Source organism: Magnolia sinica, chromosome 15 (assembly GCF_029962835.1).
Source record: "Magnolia sinica isolate HGM2019 chromosome 15, MsV1, whole genome shotgun sequence".
In the NCBI taxonomy this organism is placed as follows: domain Eukaryota; kingdom Viridiplantae; phylum Streptophyta; class Magnoliopsida; order Magnoliales; family Magnoliaceae; genus Magnolia; species Magnolia sinica.
This window is the reverse complement of record NC_080587.1, coordinates 70,414,439-70,434,157: the sequence shown is the minus strand read 5'-3', so window position 1 is coordinate 70,434,157 and position 19,719 is coordinate 70,414,439. Positions and strand designations below refer to the sequence as shown.

At 39.6% G+C, this 19,719-nt stretch overlaps 1 protein-coding gene across 1 annotated transcript; it reads left to right on the top strand.

The window, feature by feature from the left end:
• The first annotated feature begins 3,035 nt into the window (after window positions 1-3,035).
• LOC131227126 (vegetative cell wall protein gp1-like) lies at window positions 3,036-16,621 on the top strand. Its single transcript, XM_058222846.1, has 7 exons — window positions 3,036-3,660; window positions 7,031-7,089; window positions 7,186-7,231; window positions 7,321-7,404; window positions 8,932-9,051; window positions 13,773-13,852; window positions 16,113-16,621. The coding sequence occupies exons 1-7, from the start codon at window positions 3,088-3,090 to the stop codon at window positions 16,222-16,224; spliced, it is 1,074 nt and encodes a 357-aa protein (XP_058078829.1). The 5' UTR covers window positions 3,036-3,087; the 3' UTR covers window positions 16,225-16,621.
• The last annotated feature ends 3,098 nt before the right edge of the window (window positions 16,622-19,719 follow it).

The window sequence follows — 19,719 nt, the reverse complement described above, 5'->3', positions numbered from 1 at the left end:
GTCCGAGTTTTGGATCCTACTCAGTTTTGGCTCGTGTCCTAAGATCAGCTCACTAAATGGATGGACGAATGGATTTCTTACAAACATGTAAATTACTTACAGGTAGAAAGCTGAATATTCACATCGAGCAGAGCTTAGATTGGGGAATCATTTTAAAATGTTATAATCATATAAAAAAAAAAAAACGTGGGATCAAATATATTATTTTGTTAAGCCCACCAAGATGAATATTTGAGATAATTATTAAGCTAAACCACTCATCAAGTGGACTATAAAAGGGGGCCCATGAATTCAAAATATTTATAATACGGAGTAATAACTCAATTTAAGTATTAAGAATAAACTTAAAAATATTAATAGAAAATCTACTAATTAAATTATATTATCAATGTCTTCTTTAACTATACAAATTACATTTAAAACTTTTCACTTAGGAATCATCCTTTCCAATCATTCATTCCTTTGAATAGGACTTATTCCAAAGTGTACATCAATGGCCCGCATTAAACTGAAGAAATGCTATCCATGGTTAGCCCTATTGTAGCCTATTCATCTGGATTGCTAAACCATGGCTCCAATTATAGAAATCAAGAATCAAATGTACCGTGGATATTTGCAGTTGAACAATTATTAATGATCAAGTGAAGAATTGGGACATAGTCCATCCATAGTGGGTCCATTTGAATAATGGCCTTGGTTGCAAGGGCCATAACAATAAATAGGATTTATGTACTAGATACATGATGGATTCATGGTTTTCTGATCCAGGCCACCGGTCCATATAAGGGAACTGTGGTTGCTGGCCAATGAAAACTTACACTGTAAGCATATGTCCCACCAATCAAATCTCAAAGGGCTTTTACCATGAATGGAAATGCCCCATATTTCATGCAAATTAGAAAATCCTAACTATCTAGAAATGTCAAGCAAGGTGGGCTTAAAATCCCCAATGGAGAAACTGCAGCATATTTTAACATGCCACTTTTTCCTCCGTGAAAAACCTAACATAAACAAGGTGGGCCTAAAATCCCTAATGGAGAAACGGTTGGGCGGAGTGGATATATAACACATCATCAAGGTGGGCCCATGGCAGGGGTAACACCCACTACTGTGTTACCAGTAACACAATCAGACTGCGTACTGAGTTGCTGCTATACTTTTTTTATACTAAGTAAATTCAGTTGGGCCTACTGTAAATGTATACGGTTTATCCAATCCGTCCATCCATTTTTTCATCTAAATGTAGACGTTGAGCTATAAATTTAAGAATATCCAAAGCTCAAGTGGACCATACCACAGGAAACAGTGGAAATACTGATTAGATCGTTGAAAACTTTCTAGTGCCCATAGAGATCTTTATTTGTCATCCAACATGTTCATAAGATCACAAAACCTAGATGAAGGGAAAAAAATAAAATCATCTTGATCCATAACTTCTGTGGCCCCCCAAAAATTTTCAACGGTATACACTCAATTCACACTATTTCCTATGTTGTGGTCCACTTGATCTTTGGATATAACTAATTCTTAGGAACATGACTTAAATTTAAGTATTAAAATGGATGGACAGTGCGGATCAAATACATATATCATGGTGGATCCCACAAATTTTACGGATTACTCAGCACGCGATTCCTTCCATTTTCAAAGGAAAAAAAAAGGGTAGATGAAACCCTACCGTTTTAGGAGGAGGAGAGACTGAAGGTGGTAACTGCAGCGAGAGATTGTGGAGACGGAGAGAGATTGCAGAGAGGGAGGGGTAGAGATTGCAGAGATGGAGAGAGATTGCCGTTTTCAATGGCTGGTGCTTCTTCTTCATTAGCTGGAGCTTCATGGCTATAATGGTGGTTGGTGGATTGGTGTGTTTCTCCCTCTTCCCCTCTTTTTAAAAATCTGACCGTTGAGCCTGTAAGTGACTTACAGGGAAGTGACTTCTCACTCTCATCCCCCTGCAGTTTTTTGGTAGATTTGCCTGTAAGTGACTTACAAGTGATTTTTCTCCCCCAAATACCACCTGTAAGTGACTTCCCTGTAAGTCACTTCCCACTTACCCAACTTACAGGCATCCAAACAGGCCCTAAACGTTCAGTCCTTGACTTTTCAAGTTTTCAACCCGAGTCTTGGATCCTACTCAGTTTTGGCTCGTGTCCTAAGATGAGCTCACTAAATGGATGGAAGAATGGATTTCTTACAAACATCATGGTGGCCCACCTAAGTTTTCAGCACAAGAAGTTGCTGCCAAATGCTTGTGTTGAACTTATTGCGAAAGACTTTAACAGAAAATCAGCTGCATTAAATGCAGTGTATAGGATAATGTGGCTCAGTAAAATTGCAACAAACAGATACTCCATGTAAGTAAAGTATCCGGTTTTGAAGTGATTTGCAGACACGGCATACGTGCATGATTGGTGCCACTCACCATGTCACAAGGGAGGATACGTGCTACTTCCACTATAAAATGAACGGACATGCCTGAATTTGCGGCTGGAGATTGTTCGCACTGGGCCACAACGGATGAGATCTCTGGAATCACGAAATCACACACGTGTGCCGCCAAGAAGACCCCTAAAACTCACGCGAGCGAGTCACGTTATCAGTTGCGAGATTCTCCACAAAGAGTTCGTTTTGTCCAACTCGCGACTTACATTCCTTCGTGTGTCGAAACTTTCTGGGCCCGCAACGCTGAGATGCTCCAATGATTTGAACGGTCCACATTCTCTTCGATACTATAAAAAATCTATTATATCACAATTCACGATTTGCAAATATCCTTCTGTTGATTTGTCTACTTGAATGCTAGCCATTGAAAACTTTTCTCAATTCATCAACAGATAGTACTGGTAAAGATCATCCAATAAAAGAAATTTACAAATGGTATTACGTAAATGAAATACGTTCACGGACGGTTCTGATCATGGGATAATGCTCATCATATGGGCCCCATCTGCCAGCGACTGGCGCTAGACTGTTAGTCGCGACGCAGGCAAAACGAACTCATCCAGGATAAATCCCACAGCGTTCGAACTTTGAAAGTTTAAAAAACCCAGAGAGACGGAACACCCCTCTCTTTCCCAAACCCGCGCCATCATGGCCATGCCTCCTCCATCTCCTCCGCCACCTTCCTCCTCCGCCCCAGGATCAGATCCACTCCATCCTCATCTCCTTCCAAACACCACAATCCCTCTCTCCTCAAATCCCAACCGTCCCTTCATCTCTTCAGCAATCTCTCCTTCTCCCACTCCTCTCTACACAGCCCAACCCCTTCCCGTTCACGCCAAGGCCGCCCAAATCCATCCTTCCCACCTCGCCAAAATCCAAGATTCCTCACCTCCTCCTTCCGTCATCCCTCCGCCGCCGCAGGGGATCGTCTTTCCGGTCTCCGCCAATCCCCGTGGATTTCATCCCAGGGCCATCAGATCCTCTCAGCCGTCCGATCAGATGGTCACCGTCGCGAATTCGGTGGGGTACCCGCTGGCATCTGGCAGGAACCCGTTGCTTGTGGAGTTCCCAGGCCAGGTTAGGGCTTTCGGGTTCTCCACGGAGCATTCGATGAGGCCGCCGCCACCGCCTCTGGTGCAGGGCTCGTATGTTGTGCCTCGGTCGATGGGGACCGCCAATTCGGGTGGTATCAAGGGCGTTTCTGGCATTCCGCATCCGAAGGTTTGTTTCTACTCCGCGATCTGTTTCGATCTGTGTTGGAATTCTGTTTTGGCTGTGCTAGTGGGGCCCATGGTTTGGTGATTGATGCCGTTCATCTGGTATGCTTTGGGTGAGGACTGCCCCCTGAGATACCCCGCATTGGAAGATTTTGGATATATAATGTTTGACTTCTTTTTTTCTCTGTTGAATGTGGGCCGTTGGCTGTTTTTTTTAATTATTATTATTATTATTATAATTTTGTAGAAATGCCTGTTTCTAGACGACGGGTGAAACGGTTAAGATCTTCCAAAGGGATAGATGTTTGGGGCATTATCTGTTCTTGATGAGGCCCATCAGATTAAATGGTCTTGATCAGTGAACCATGGCCCAGTTGTTTGGACTGGTGATGTTACTGTTTTTATTTTATTTATTTTATTTTTTATTTTTTATTTTTTTTGAGTTGCTATCCTTTGATGAATGTTAATTGTCATACATGTGGAAATGGCACAAATGTAGAAGATCTGGGCCATCCATCAGGTAGGGCATGCTGCGTGCAAACCCAAGACCAAAAATAGGCCAACTCCACTCATCAGGTGGGCCACACATCCGTGTTGAATATGGACTGTTAGTCATTTTTCAAACTGCCCATTTTATTTTATTTTTTTAATAGAAGTGTGGCCTGCTTGATGAGTGGACTAGGCTGATTTTTGGGTGAGGACACATTCACAGTGCTCCCTACCCAATGAATGGTCTGGGACTTGCACACATGTTCCATGCTGGCACATGTGCTGTGTTGCCATCCGTCCATCACACCCAAGTGAGTATAGTTTAGAGTCATCCATAGTACGTGTTTGATTATTAGTTTTGCTATTGTTGTATTGCTATGAATACATTTGGTTTTAGAGGGATCATATGATTCTCCACTAGTGGAAATGTATAGGCCTGTTTGGATTTAGGCAAAGTTGTATTGTGACTAGCAAATTCATGTCATATTGTCAAGAAAGGTATTCCATGACGATAACGCTGGTCATAGCCATTGTTTTAAATATCGACGAGATCGGCCGATATATCCCACGATATATCTTGTATCCCACCAGTGCGATACGAAACGCACAAGTAGTGCGATACATCCCACATGTTCAATCTGGTGAGCATTTTCGAATTTCAATCCTTTTATTTTATGTAAATCATGTTAAATTGGTGTCAAATTGTTACAAATCCATGCTTTTTCATGTTTTGCATGAAAAATTATGAATTGGGAGCTTCGATTTTGAGATTTGGAGGAGATGGGTCGAGTCGCAGAAAATTGAAAAAAATAATAAAAAATTTCCAATTTCTCGCAAATCGCTTGCAATCTTTGTGTCCAAACGTCAAATCAAACATGTATGTAACCTAATCTAGTGATTCTTCTATTGCTTTTGAATGTATTGCTTGTGATTCCACACGTCATCTTACATTCATAAATGATATGAATAGACATTGAATATACTTGCATCAATTTAATTAGATAACGCATAGATTAGGACCCCGTACAAAGAAAACCTATTATGTGTACTTGTTTTTTTGTAATGTTTTGATTTATAAGTGTGTAATGATATCTTTTTTAACAATTAATGAAGTTTCATTGAAAAATTCAACCAATTTCCCAATGTTTCCCCATGTTTCCAACAATGGCGATACATTACATGATGCAACCGATATATCCCATGTGATAACCGATACGTATCTGTATCCCAAGAATGTGATATTTAACACGATACCAATATTTCGAACATTGGTCATAACAGCCACCGCAGTTACTGTTATGATATGGGTTGTAATGACGTTACGACTTTCTTTCTTTTTTTAGAAATCTACTTTGGCCCCATAAGGGACTGTTATGGGCTGTTACTGGACTGTTGCAGGTCAATTTTTCCGTTATGGCTATTACAGCTATTATGATCTTGTAACGTGTAGCGGTTACCTTGCTGGTCATGGGTATGTTGTTGCTTACTAGTTGTTCCGTCCTTTGTTTGGCAAATGCTAGATCATGGACATGATAGATTGTGGCACATGTGGAGAAATTAAAGATTGGTTGTTGGCACACTTACACATGTGCATGTGCACATTGATACGTGTGCCATATTTTTTGAGTGATCGATGGTTGCACATATGCACATGTGGGATGCTTGAACTTAGATGGTCACACACGCGGCACATGGAAACATGTCACACATGTTCATGGATAAAAATGATCTCATGTGCACTAAAACTATGAAGTTTCATTGACAAGTAGTCTCACCTCTCCAACAGAGAAACCCAATCTATGGTCTAACGGTCAAATGTCCATGACTTGTCCAAATTGCATTGGTTCCCATGCACAAGAGTTTGTCCATGACTACCACTCGAGGCACTACTTTGCCCAAATCCAAACAGCCTCATAACGTCATCTGGCAACCAGTCTGTAAAAGTCTCCCATGGTGAGACTGTTGACCTGATGCCTCACTGTGTAATGAATATGCCCCAAAAATCTCTCTGATGGGACAATCCCAACCCTCAATCAGTTTCCCGTAATTAGACAGTTTAGAACAAATACCGGGACACCCCCATTTAACATAGAAACTAGGGGTTACAGTCCTCATTCACAAAACATTGGATGGAGAGGGTCTTCAAATCTTGGAGATATTAGGGACATGGTCCATCCACAGTGGGGTTCATGCATCGGATCAATGCTCTGGCCTCTGGGTCACTGAAACAGGGCTTCCATTTGCACGTACTGGGTCCTAGATGGCACTATGCATGTCTTGGGGGCCAGCAGCAGGGGACCGTATGATCTCTCCTAGGGGTGATTCATTTTACAAGATGATTTGCCTCATTTTATTTTGATCACCCGTATTATCTTTCTTATCTTACCATTGCTCCAAATTATTGTCCTTGAATTTGTCCGACATAGGTGTCGTGTATTTGTTCTTGAGAATGTCTGACGTGCAACTACTTGGGTATGGGGCCACTATGTGCATATGTCATCCAGAGAGATCATCCAACAAGATGATGGGATGCTTCAAAAACCAGGCATATCCAACCATCAGGTGGGCCCCAATTTGAATTCGAGGTTTTTTGGGTGCTTGTACATTGTTTTCTATGTTTTGGCCCACCAAATGGATTCGCAAAAAAAGAAGAAGAAGGATTGACCTGATTTTTGGGGGCATCCCCTTTTCATGGTAGGACGACCCTTCTGGATAGTTTGGATGCCATATGCATATCATGGAAGTCTGTACACAGAACTAGTTGCACGATTTTCTCATCTATAACTAGTTGCATGTGAGACGTTCTCTTATGTTGTTGGTTTTTCTATCACATTTGGTGAGCTTAATATCTCACATATGTATCCTTGGTTTTTGTTTGTCTTGAGGTCAATCAGCCCTCAGCCATATCTTCAACTTCTGATTATAACAGCTTCAAAGATTTGAGGTATTTGTTTTTTCCCATATATTTAGTCTTTGACCTGTTTGTACTTCAATACTATATATGGACACCAATATCTTGGTATTGGGTTGGTGTTTGCAGGGATAAGAGTAAAGATGATGCTGTTGTGACAATTAATAACAGGAAAGTAAGTGGACATTATATTCCTTTGACTGATACGCTTCTTTTTCTATGCCCTTTACGTTGATGTTTCTAATCTTTGTCCTTTATTTGTAGGTTAGATTATCAGATGGCGGTCCAGACTCTCTTTATGCACTTTGCAGGTCGTGGGTACGGAATGGTTTGCCACAAGAAAGTCAGGTTGTGGTCATTTCTATCTTCTTACATGGATATGTTCTTCTCATGTTTTTCTTTCATTATTCTTTCGTTTCCTGTTGATCAATTATGAAATTTTTTATTCAACATCAAAAGATATAAGCAAATTTTAACATTTCTTTCATGTTTTTTTTTCTCCCTTTTTTGATATTGCTATATGAACCATGGCAAATGCTTTTGCAGGACTATGAATTACAGCTACTTGCGAGCTAAAACTTGATGCATTAAATGTTATTGTTCAGTTGTTCTTGGCTCCATCTGGTCTGGCTTTGCAACATATGCAATACAATCAGCGTACCCATATCCTTGCCTTGTAGCCAAATCCCTAGTATGAAAGGAAGGGAAACTTGATCCCTCTATTTTTCTTATTGTTCACTATCATATTGTCTTCTGTTTGATTCTTATTTGAATCTCCCCATAAAGTTTAACATATCCTATCTGTTGTCAAAAATCTTCAGCTGATCTCCACAGTGGTATATCACCGTATGCTCATCCTAGAACAATATTCCCTAAGATATTAGCATTGGGCCCACATTGTAAATCAAAAAGATCGCAAGGATTCACACTATAGATTTATCCTACAATCATTATTGACAACCCTAACAAATCCTGCTATCCCTGGCTCGTCTTTGGTTCTCAAATTTAGAGCATCACCGCTTGCCCACTCATTTTCACGGCAAAAGTGTTGTAATGATGGGTAATGGTGTTGTAGGTAAAGAGTTGCTGAACTGAAGGATCTAAAAGTTTCGGTCCTCGATTGTATCTTTCCTACCAAAGACTCAAGGTTTTGAATATTGATATAGATGGCGTATTAGTCGGGCTAAAAAACGATATGATGTGGGGTGTATTAGACTGTATCGGTTCCTTATGGGATGATTTTTTGGCCCAAATATATTTTAAAAATTATCATGACAATAGAAAAGATGTATAAAAACAACATCTATTATTTATTTTTTTAATTGTGTTTTTAACATGTATTTAATGGTGTACTGACCATTCTTTGATAAGGATGCTGTCTGTTGGCTTGACCTGTTGAATGCCAACCAGTAAGCCCTAATCAAACACAAGCCAAGTAATATTTTATGGATTAGGGCCCCTTATATTGAATAAAATGAAAAGAAGAAGAAGAAGAATGTGATGGTCAAACCCAACCCCCCCTATTCTTTTAAAAAGGTCCATCCCTCTTTGATTCGTTGAATTCTGCTCAAATTTTGCATTTTGATCCCCACAATATTAGTCTAAAATGAGTTTTTAAGATAGCTCATGGCTGAATAGAAGTAAGAAGTGGAACTCTGTGAAAAACTTGCATGAAAGAAATTTTCAGAAGTGGTCTTTATGGTCATATTGGTTTGTTTTCTCTAGAAATCGTTATGCATCTAAGAGGTGTGAGGGCAAGTTTATGCGCTTCTTATGGCCTAGTTCCCACTCCTATTTTGGAAATTGCTTCCCACTGAGATTCTTTATCTCATTTTATACTTATTTCTTAATGCCTATTCTGTCTGTTACTTGCAGCCACAATTCGGTGATGGTATAAAGCTTCTTCCAAGACCCTTACCTGCATCCATGGTGGATAACCGCTTGTTAAAAAGAACTGAACCTGATGAAAATGAAGAATCTTCAAGAAAAGATGAGGTCAGTTCTTCTAACAAGTTATGGGGCAGTTATGTATTCTTCCATTTTGTTAATTAGTTCATCAGACTACACCATTTGCTTGTGTATTTGGACCATCATATTAAAAAATGGTTATGTAATGGCTGTAACGGCCATTACTGAACGGTAAGTCAGTATTGGTGGGAGCCATTACATGATACGGTGTTGTAACGGCTGTTTTAAAAACTGCCCTATAAGATGGGGTCATAATGGGCTTAGACGGGGCTGATATGTTTTCTTCCTTAAAAATAATTGCTTTCTAAGCAAGGTGTTCCATATCCATTACGATATGCCCTTAGATATAGGCCGATATGTATAGGTGATGGCCATAACTGTTACACGATACGGGGTGAAACAGGGCTATTGGTTTTTTGGGACCGCATTGGCCATTATGGTGGCCTTAAAGGCCGTTACGTGGTATAACAACCGTTATCCCCATAATGGTTTAAAAACGGCCACTTTTTTTTTTTCCTCCTATTTAAATCCAATTTTCTCTTTATTTTTTCACTTTTCTCATTCCAAAAGCTCTCTTAGATCATTTTACAACAGATTTTGATCATTCTTACTATAGCTTTTAAGATTAAAACTGTAGAATGAAGTGATTGGAGCGAATAGAAGCTTTGAGGGCCATTTTTTCAAAAAATTGAAAAAGTAGTATTTATGCCTTTAAAATAATAATAATAAAAAAGTCTAGTTCTAATGCTTGATTATGATATGTAAACATTAGAGACATATAATCATGTTCACAAATTCACTAGATAACCCGATACAACACTCTCACCAAAGAGTGGACCGTTACACTACCATAAACATGTTCAAAACTAAAAATGAATACATATTTGGAATATTTACATTATTCTGGATTTTCTAGATTTTTTTTTTTTTCAAATTTTTTCGAGCAAAAGAAAATTGTCAACCGTTACAGGAGTTGTAATAGTTGTTATGCCCCCGTATCAGCCGTTATGGCCGATACCCTTATCGGTAATGGTGGTGACCATTATGGCCACCGTTACCGATACGGAATACCTTGCTTGTAAGGCTGGCTGTTGTGGCCGTTATTACTATTGTGGAATACATTGATTTGGACATTGTTTAGAATAATGTTACTTGAACACATGGAATGGTTAGCAGAGTACTAAGGTGTCTGTCATGGCAAACTCCAAAAATCTAGGCATGGGGACAATTCCATAGACATGCTTAATAAAATTTATAAATTGATAAATAAATGTCAAAAGAAGTTCTTTGGGTGGCATGGGAAATCAAAGAAAATTTAAAAAGATTATTCATATAGCATTTGTAAAAACCAGTTAGTAGTAGTCTAATCGTAAAAATAACCAATGACAAACCAAAAAAATCACGCTATAACCATCCCAAGAAATAATAGGTGATATAATGATCATCATTTCCTCTCTTAATATATTCAAAGAATCCCATCAAAAGAGCATTGAAGGAAGAAAGAACAGGACTTTCGTTGTATATTTTATGTTGGCCATGTGCCTATATATATATATATAAGAACTGAAACCCACAGCATTGGAGCAAGTCGATATGAATGAGAAATTTTCAACCCCGCCCAACACACACACACAAAAAAAACACCAAAAAGTATTATCTTTTAACTGAGCTCCTACAGAGGCCAACTCTCAGGTGGGAGTGGAGGGGGAATCTTGTACATTGATGACGCTTATCCATCACCTTTAGGGATAGTGCCCGCTTTCTATTTTAATCCAACACGTTGCACTTAAAGCATCCAACACGTGGCACTTCTCAATGACATCCCTGGGACACTTTGTCTGTACAGATTTTGAGGTTTTGTGTCATGTTGAGGAGTGTCAGTCTCTGAAGTGTCTGGCATGACAAAACACCAAGGAGTACAAATTGCCTAGCTAACCCTTGTCCAAAGCAAACTGGAAAACTGTTCAGCAATTATTAAAATTTGTAAGAAGGCAGCATATTGAAAATGGTCATAATGGGAGAGCTTATTTGGCTGGAAGCCAGACAGACGTATAATGTCCTAAAATAAGGGTTACAAGCAAGATTCTATGTGGTCTTATGTGGAGTGTTGCGAGGTTTGGATATCATCATGATTGTCAAGGCTTCGCTTATTGATTTTGATCCATGGACATGCTTGTTGGGATATGGTGATCGATATTTCATTTCGTAAGGGAACTGTCATATATTGGTTTTTTGAGGAAAGCCACAGAAATTGTTGTCTCTGCTGCTTCCCAGAGTTTTATGAGGACCTTGAACCCCTGGTTTTGATTGGAGATTGGAGAGATACTCTCAGCTATGACCTAACACTCTGTTATCCAAGTATGGCTATGGATGATGATGTGGTGCGGGTCTGAATGCTGAGCTTGTTTTATCGCCAAACCTCATTGTGCAGGGAAATGGAAGAATATATAACTGCCCCATGACTTGTTAGAACAACTAACCTCATCAACATCATCATAGCATAACCTTACCCCATCTCAGCTTGAAGATTCAAAACATGATTTGTTCTCATGGTAGCTTAGCAAAATGTTCAATGGCCAGCTGTCCATCTGACATCAACCCTCCTCTTTGACCAGGGCTGGCAACCAGCAGGTGCAACGGCGACTAAGCAGGACTATTAATAATCAAAATGTTTTAGTTTATTAAGAAATGTTGTTTATAAGATATTCTTATGAAAAAAAAGCGATGTATCTGAGAGAATCTTTGACAAAGATCCTGTACCCATTTCACACTATATTTGATATGGCCCATTGGTATCCTTGAGGACTAGAAGGATGCTAGTATCATATGTTTTGGTAGATTACACCTCTGGAGAGTGACTCAATGCCTCAAACAAGCAGTGTTGTCCAAATTGTATGATTCACGATATGAATCGTATGATTCATATAGTTTTGTAGGCGTGTACTGTTCAAATCATACAACGAAATCGTAAATCTTAAACAATCGTACAATTATCACATGGATCGTATTGAATCATACGAGTTGTATGATAATCGTAGAATTGTGTAAATGAGTCCAAAATTACATAAAAAAAATTAAAGTTTTTATTTTTATTCATTTTTTTCTCCTTACATTTTATCCTTTTGCTTATAAAACTTGAAAAAAGTCCTCTCCTATGCTTATTCATTTTTCTTTTTTCGTTTTACCCATCCTTTAAAAAAAAAAAAAACCCCCTTTACCATTCTGCACTTGATAACATATACTATATGCATGTTCTCAATTGATAATATCATGATATGTAATTACTTTTCATGGTGTATATTGATGGAAAATGGATTGTCGATAAGTTTTTAAAATTTTCCTGATTTATTCGTATTTTTTCAGATGTTTTCAATTTTTTAAAGAAATCAAAATATCTTACAATTTATGATATGATTTTCGATTTGACCCCTATTGTGATATGCGACACAATAACAATTTTGACAACATTGCTCACAATTTATCCAATGCTTGGATAACAGTAAAGATAAAAAGAAACCAGAAGAGGTCTTTACAACTTGATTGGTGTTTTAAGGCATTGTTTTACTAAATGCTGTTAAGAGAGGTTCAAAACTCTTACATCAAATGACACTTTGTTGGCGGTTTGGCTGTGGGTCTGCTAGATTAGGGGCACTTTGAGTTAGACTTTTCCATCATGAATGAGAGCGATATGTCATTGTGTTCCTCAACAATTTCAGCAATGGCTGAGAACCTGAAGGTGATGTGGTAGACTAAAATACCGTTCAAGTGGAGCCTGTGGAGCTCAAACAGAAGATTGAAGACTTCCTTTATTCAACCAAGAGGACTTGGAAACTTGTTGCATGCAAGTTGGATAAGAGAAGTGATTTACAGAGTAGCATTCTTAAGAGAGCTGTGGAAATTCAATTAACACCAATACGTTCAATGGAAGTGATCTTGATTGTGCTCTTTCTCAATCAACGGAACTTGATCGTTGGTGTTGTTGAATCCCTCTTTTGTGTGATGGAATGAGAGATCTAGCTCTACCCATTTTGCAAGTGTTGTTGTTTCTTATTGGATTGGCATCTACATAGTATGAGAAAGCAAGCATTTATTGGTTGAGCTTCTATAGGTACAAAATTCTAGGAAGCACTCTTTATATATATATATATATATATATATATATATATATATATATATATATATATATATATATATATATTTCCCTAGAAAGCTTGAGCCACATCCTTGTTACTGAAACAAAACAGTCTGTATAAGTCTCCCTTTTTTTGTATAGTAGCGCACATGCATGTACAAGAAAGCTCGCGTACACGTGCCATCATGGCAGATAGGTGCGAGATGTAATCCGTCCATCAGGTTGGTCCGACCTTACATGCTTTTCCCAAAAATAAAATCTGGTCCAGTCAACATGTGGGCCTAATATTTGAAACAGGTGCATGGGTTAGAAAACTTATACAAGTTTTTAGAGCTGTACATTTGTTTTTCAAACTATATCCCCCACCTGACCAGTGGATCAACCTGATTCTTGGGCTCGGGCATCAATATAGTGGTGCCCTGTTGATGGATGGATTGGATTGGATCTTGGACCTATTTTGCCATGCTGGCACAATTGTGGTGTGTACATGAGCTTTCTTGCACACACATGTGGGCTCAGCAAAGTTGTCTAGTATCTTTTTTGGCAGTGAGCGAACTTGGGCTTATATTCTTTCTCTTGGTTTGAAGTAGTGAATTTCTTTGTACATTTCTTGCAGCATCCAGGTTCTGTCGAGAACTTATCAGCGCGTGATTTGTTAGAGGGACACATAAAGCGTGCTAAAAGAATCCGGGCACAGTAAGTTCCTTCTTATACATGAAATTGTTGTTTTGGTCTGGTAACCTGCCTTGTAGAGATGAAGCTCTCTTCTTCTTTAATTCAGTATTTTGAAAGCTGCATGTGTTTTAGACTGCAAACTTCTTAAATTTAGTAATTCAGATTGTTGATCTAATGGATCCCGCCAAGGATGGAGGAAATATGCCAGATTTGATACTCATCCATTCTTTGGCCATATTCCTGACTGTTTATGTATTCATTATCTCTTGAACTTTTATTTGTGGAACACTGATCAAGAGTTTAATATCTTCCAATCTGGGAGCATTCTCCATCCATGGTGGGATCCCCCAGATTAAAGTTATGGATCTAGATGACTAAACCATGGGCCCAACTTGTATGGCTAGTAGATCAGGAAAATATCAATAGTAAAGGAGAGTACCTATGGCCCCTTAAATATGCTACACCAACTCTGCTACATTGGCAGAAGTATCATTTTCCATCTATTCCATTGTTCGAAATGCCTCACTGTACAATGCTTGACTCCTCACCATACAAGGCTCACCCGGAGAGTTTGTACAATCAGCATAGCTTTGAATATGTACTAGTGTAGGCTATGGTTTAATCATACAAAACGTTGATTTGATGGACCCAATCATGGATGCCTCATGCGCCAAACTCTTTCTAGAGGCAAATAGTTCCTTAGGATTGATGGCAATAAAATAGACGGTTAAAAAAGATGATATGGAAACAGCCTGCGTTCAAACTACAATGGCCTAAGATTCAATCACAGGGACATTCTAATCTTGTGTAATTTCTGGTGTATGGGCCATCTGCCAAGGTACACATCTTATCAACAGTTTGATCATTGAATTATAGCCCTGCCTTTTGGAACTGAAAAATCCGTAGTGTATAGTAGAAACTCCTGGGCCGTGAATTGGATATTACCTCTTATCTCGAAGTTAAGACTGGCCAGCAATGCTACGGGGATGTGTGAAGAGAGATTGAAGAGGGAACTCGAGCACACTGCCAATGCGGTATGTGTGTTGGGTTCATGTCCAATCATTAGGTGGGCTGACTGTGGATGCTCTTGTCCATAAATAAGGTCAATCCACCTATCAGGTGGGCCACTGTTGTGTGAGGAAACTGGATGGTTGAGAGACATTGCCTACAGCCTGTATTCAAGCACACGCAGTTCACCTGGTAGGTGGACCACTCGTAACTTTTGTGTGAATGTATGCCAATTTTGGGCCCCACCTGGGTATGTGGCCAATATCTTGCACAAGTGTGCCAAGTTGGTATGTGTGCTGCAATTCACCTCTTCAATGTCTCCTTGTGCAATCATGTAGCATTTCTCAGAAGTAAAAGAAGAAAACATTGCTATGCTTTGCTGAGAAAGACCATCCATGCATATCCACAAATCCCATCGTTTACTTTGCATGCACCCGCATCGATCTAAACCGTAGAAATCATAGGATCAATCGTATGCGGGATGCAACCCAGAATATCATATTGATAGGACAATTGCAACCTCCAATGAGTGGACATATGTAAGTTAAATCTAGATCATTCACTTTTGAACTTTTCCAACCCTAATTTGGTGGCCACTAGTCAGTTATGATCATCCTGTGGCTTTGGTTTTCATGTTACAGTCAATAGACATGAGGCTCTCATTTTTGGACTGTTTGACATTGATCTTCATTTAATTCTTGGAATAGCTTATAATGATAGTCTACAATTTTCCGAATGGTGGTGACTCATCACCACCATATATATGGCATATGAGATCTAGACCTTCGAATTCATGATGCTCATTGCGAATGGAGCATGTGGTGAATCACATGATACAAATGGTTATAAGTGTCCGACGGATGGATGCCTGCAATACTATGTTCGGTTCAGATGGTTATGGTGGTCCCAATGGTGTGATGTTTGGATTTGGAAGATCCTCCATTCACCGCCATCACAAGAATATGATGAACTGTTGTGGACAACCCGCCGGTTTGTTCAGACAAATTGGCCTGATTTTTGAGTCAGGCCATCTACATGGTGGGCCACCAGCTGCATGACTCAGATGTTTCACTCACATGCCACCTGTGCATGGAGGTGCATCTGGGCTTTAGGAAACTCCAATAATCTCATGGAATTGTGTAGGGCAGGGTTCTCTATGGTTCATGAAAATGAGATTTTAAACTATGGTCATTAGCTTTCATCCAGATTGACACATATGATGTCCTGATGATCCATGAACATTCTCTAACATTTCCTAATCTTATGGTTTTAGACTAAGGGAAGAACGGTTGCAACGCATCGATCGGTACAAGCAGAGGCTTGCTCTTCTGCTACCCCCGCCGGTCGAGCCGGGCAGAACTGATACAGTGGCTCCCAGAAGTTGACATGCGGTGATGTTTCCTAATGTCCTCCGGAGTATCCTAGTCTCTCAATCAGAGACCCCACATGCTTGCCAAATGCATTGATAGGATGGAATCACTACATGAAGAAAGGTGAGCAGCAAAAGCACTAGGACTAGCTGGCGTATCTGTGCAATATATACAAATGGTTTTTGGTGGGGTCCAGATCTAAGTGGGACAAGGAGAAGAAGATGGGCCGTTCTGAAAGAGTGAGGTTTTTCTATCTTCATTTCCTTTGTCGTTTTCTGTTGTGTATTTGGGCTTGGTTTCTTTAAGCCATTTTTATAATATTTTCTGATCCGCACATCACATGCAACCGTTGTAGGATTGCATCCCAAACTGTATGTACGTATTCATGTGGAAGAGCTCTGGGTGTTGACAATGATTTTAGGAATTTGGGATAACGGAACTGATTGTGTTGGCTGTTGCCGGCCAGTGTATCACAGTGGGACAGACCAGAACAATGGTATGGATTTCTCCATCCAAACCTTCCACCATTTAGTAGAAGTTTCAATTAATCAAGGAAATGATTCAATGTTCAGTTACTCGACCTTAACATATGCATGAGCTGTTTGTAGGCCTAGTGTGATGTTTGATTGGCATCCAAACCGTGCATCAGGTGTGCTTAACCATGTAATTGAGGCGCCCAAAATTCAAGCTGATTGAAGACTAAGGTGGGCTACTCCACTAGGAAATAATGTTAGAAACGTGCAAAGCCAGCAAATTCAAGTGGTGGGGCCATCTCTGTTTTCGATGGCTTGTTATTTCTGGGGCATGTCCATACATGTAAGTGTAAGGAATAAACCTAATGCGGCTGCACCTGCAACACTTACAGATAAAAGAGGAAATCCTGTAAGATATGGAGAGGGGTTTTGATACTGGACACTAACCACTTTCTCTAAAAACTTGAACTGATAGAGTGGTGAATCAAATCCATAATCTTATAACTCAGGTCAGGCCCTTGGCCGAACCCTCCTTGTGGGTCTCATTTTATATGGGTCCTGGCTCATGTGAGCTGCCCATCCTGAGCGTGCATTCGCTTCACACAGGCCACCCCTCTCGAACTTAGTGTGAAAATGCCCTTGTATCAGGTTTGGAGTCGATGGAAGAGTGTAGTTATTTGATACACTGGTAGAGTATGACACTTGATGGGATATGTTGTGGAAACGTCAACCATTGGATATGGTTCTTCAATGACTAAAGCTGTCTTTATGATGGGTGGTGTATACCTTGAATGACTCTTAGATGAAATCATTTCAACCCTTCAATAATAATAATGATTAACCATCCAAATTAAAGGAAAAGGGTCAACTAATCAAAGCAGTAAAATATTCCATGCCAAGAGACTTCTTTTCTTTTCTTTTCTTTGTTGAGAAGGCATTGTCCAGTCGCATGGTATTTGATTAATAGAAGCGTCTCAACGTGGTTTTGGAGTTTAATTGTTGTTGGGTTCTGTGATGGACGGACTGAGCAAAACACTCAAGTATGTACCTAAAGTACCCTTTATCTAGCCATTGAATAGTGTTTTCTGGTTTATCTCTTTTCTCTACACTTTTCTTTTCTTCTATGTTCTTCCTCTTTTTAATTTATTTTAATTTAATTTATTTTTACTTTATGTATCCTATCTAAGGAGAGACCCATTCAATAAATGGTTTGGATCCTTGGAATATCACCCTATAGAGGATTTCAAAATTCAGATCAAGGATTTCCACTCCATATTCCGAGGCAAAATTAACAATGGGATGGAATATTATTCTTAAAAAAAGGCCCATGTGGTGGATGTCATCGCTAGGTTAAGCGGATAAAATCTCAACCATTGTTTGCTAAGTAATTAAACAGTCTAAATTATTTAAATGTATTTGTCTTTGATTCCAATCTCTTCTTATGTTATTCCAACTAATTCTGTTGGGAAAATTTTACCCCTGGCTGCCCACATTATATATACAGTAAAGATGGTGGCTTTTGCTTTATCGTAAGGGGTAGATGAGGTCATTTACAAAACATGGGTCCCACCAGAAAAACAAAAAAAGTAATTAGAAGGAGCCGTTTGTCCCATGAGCACCTACAAAGTAGGGGTTGGTCCATGTCCCTTTCTTCTTTAGATGCCCTTTGTTTACGAGTCTAGCTCAGATATAGAGATAAGTAATCTCGCCAGCAAAACCGTTTTCTGGTATTGATGATTTTTATCTGATGTCATTGGACTTGTGGGCCCAGCATGGGGTCCACATGTTCCTCCCAGATGTGGGGTCCATTTTTCACCACTGTATGATCTTGATTTGACAGTGATGAATATCATAAGGCCATGATTTTAAGATCATAAGCCACATACCTTGTACGACTCGAGTTCAACCGTTCAATCCTGGGCCCCACTTTGGATAGACCACAAACCAGAAAGTTCCCTGCATTGATTTTCTAGCTGCACCATTGGATGGGCATCTTCTCGATGATAAAAATGGAAAATAGCCAACGGTCTGCATCCAACAAACAAACATCCATAACTAAGATATCAGGGCCGTTTGATTAATCTGATTTGGTGTCATGGCCTATCTATGGTGGGTCCCACGATTTGAATGGTTTGATTTAAGTTAAAACGTTTGCCACATGTTCAATTTGCGTGTGCGTATTTGATATACTGCCAGGGCAGCGTGTGATGGTTTGTAAGTGGGCCTTAGAATCTGTACACGTGCCATACGTATAACTCAAATTGAACGGTACAGATTGTCCCATAGGTGCATCACCACTCAAAAATTCATATTAACTGTAACATCCGACACTCCCCAATTAGTGGGTATTAGCTTGTTGAATTCGAACGTTAACTACTTTTCTTTTACACCGTCCGTTAAAGTGTCCACCAACCGGCTTAGTTAGTCAGTCAAATCATTGTGCCTTTTTTTCTTTTTGATTCATCTAGACTGGGGCCCACTGTTTGGACGGTTTGATTTGAATTATTTATATGCGAAGGGCAAGTGACTCTGGGCAGTGTGCGTCTTCAAAAGTTAAAGCCCGTTCACTCATCAGGCAGACATGGACGGTTTCGAAAGAAACTTGCGAGCTGTGCACATCTGGCCCATCTCGTTAATGTGTGGTCCTGATTTTTTTGACAGTGTTCATCTTCACGTTGGGGCCCCTTCATGCACCGGTCAGATGTCCTACAAAGTTGCTCATGTTGGAGGACGGAGATTGCGTCCTACCCCTGGCAGGGGGCTCTGTGGGGCCCACCGTGATGTATGTGTTTTATCCATTCCTTCCATCCATTTTAAAAGATCATTTTAAGAGAGAAGGCTAAAAAATATGTAGATCTAAAGCTTAAGTGGACCACACCACATGAAGCAGTGGTGATAATGATGCCACCATTGAAACCTTCTTAGGGCCCAACGTGATGTTTATTTTCCATCCAATCTGTTCATAAGGTCACATAGACCTGGATGAAGGGAAAAAATAAAAATCAGCTTCATCAAAAACTTCTGTGGCCCACAGGAA

Bases quoted from the DNA above. Each gene is read 5' to 3' on its own strand.
- LOC131227126 (XM_058222846.1), top strand. From the start codon at position 3,088: ATGGCCATGCCTCCTCCATCTCCTCCGCCACCTTCCTCCTCCGCCCCA. The intron at 7,232-7,320 runs GTAAGTGGACAT...CTTTATTTGTAG, and splicing joins TGACAATTAATAACAGGAAA to GTTAGATTATCAGATGGCGG. The intron at 7,405-8,931 runs GTTGTGGTCATT...TGTTACTTGCAG, and splicing joins GTTTGCCACAAGAAAGTCAG to CCACAATTCGGTGATGGTAT.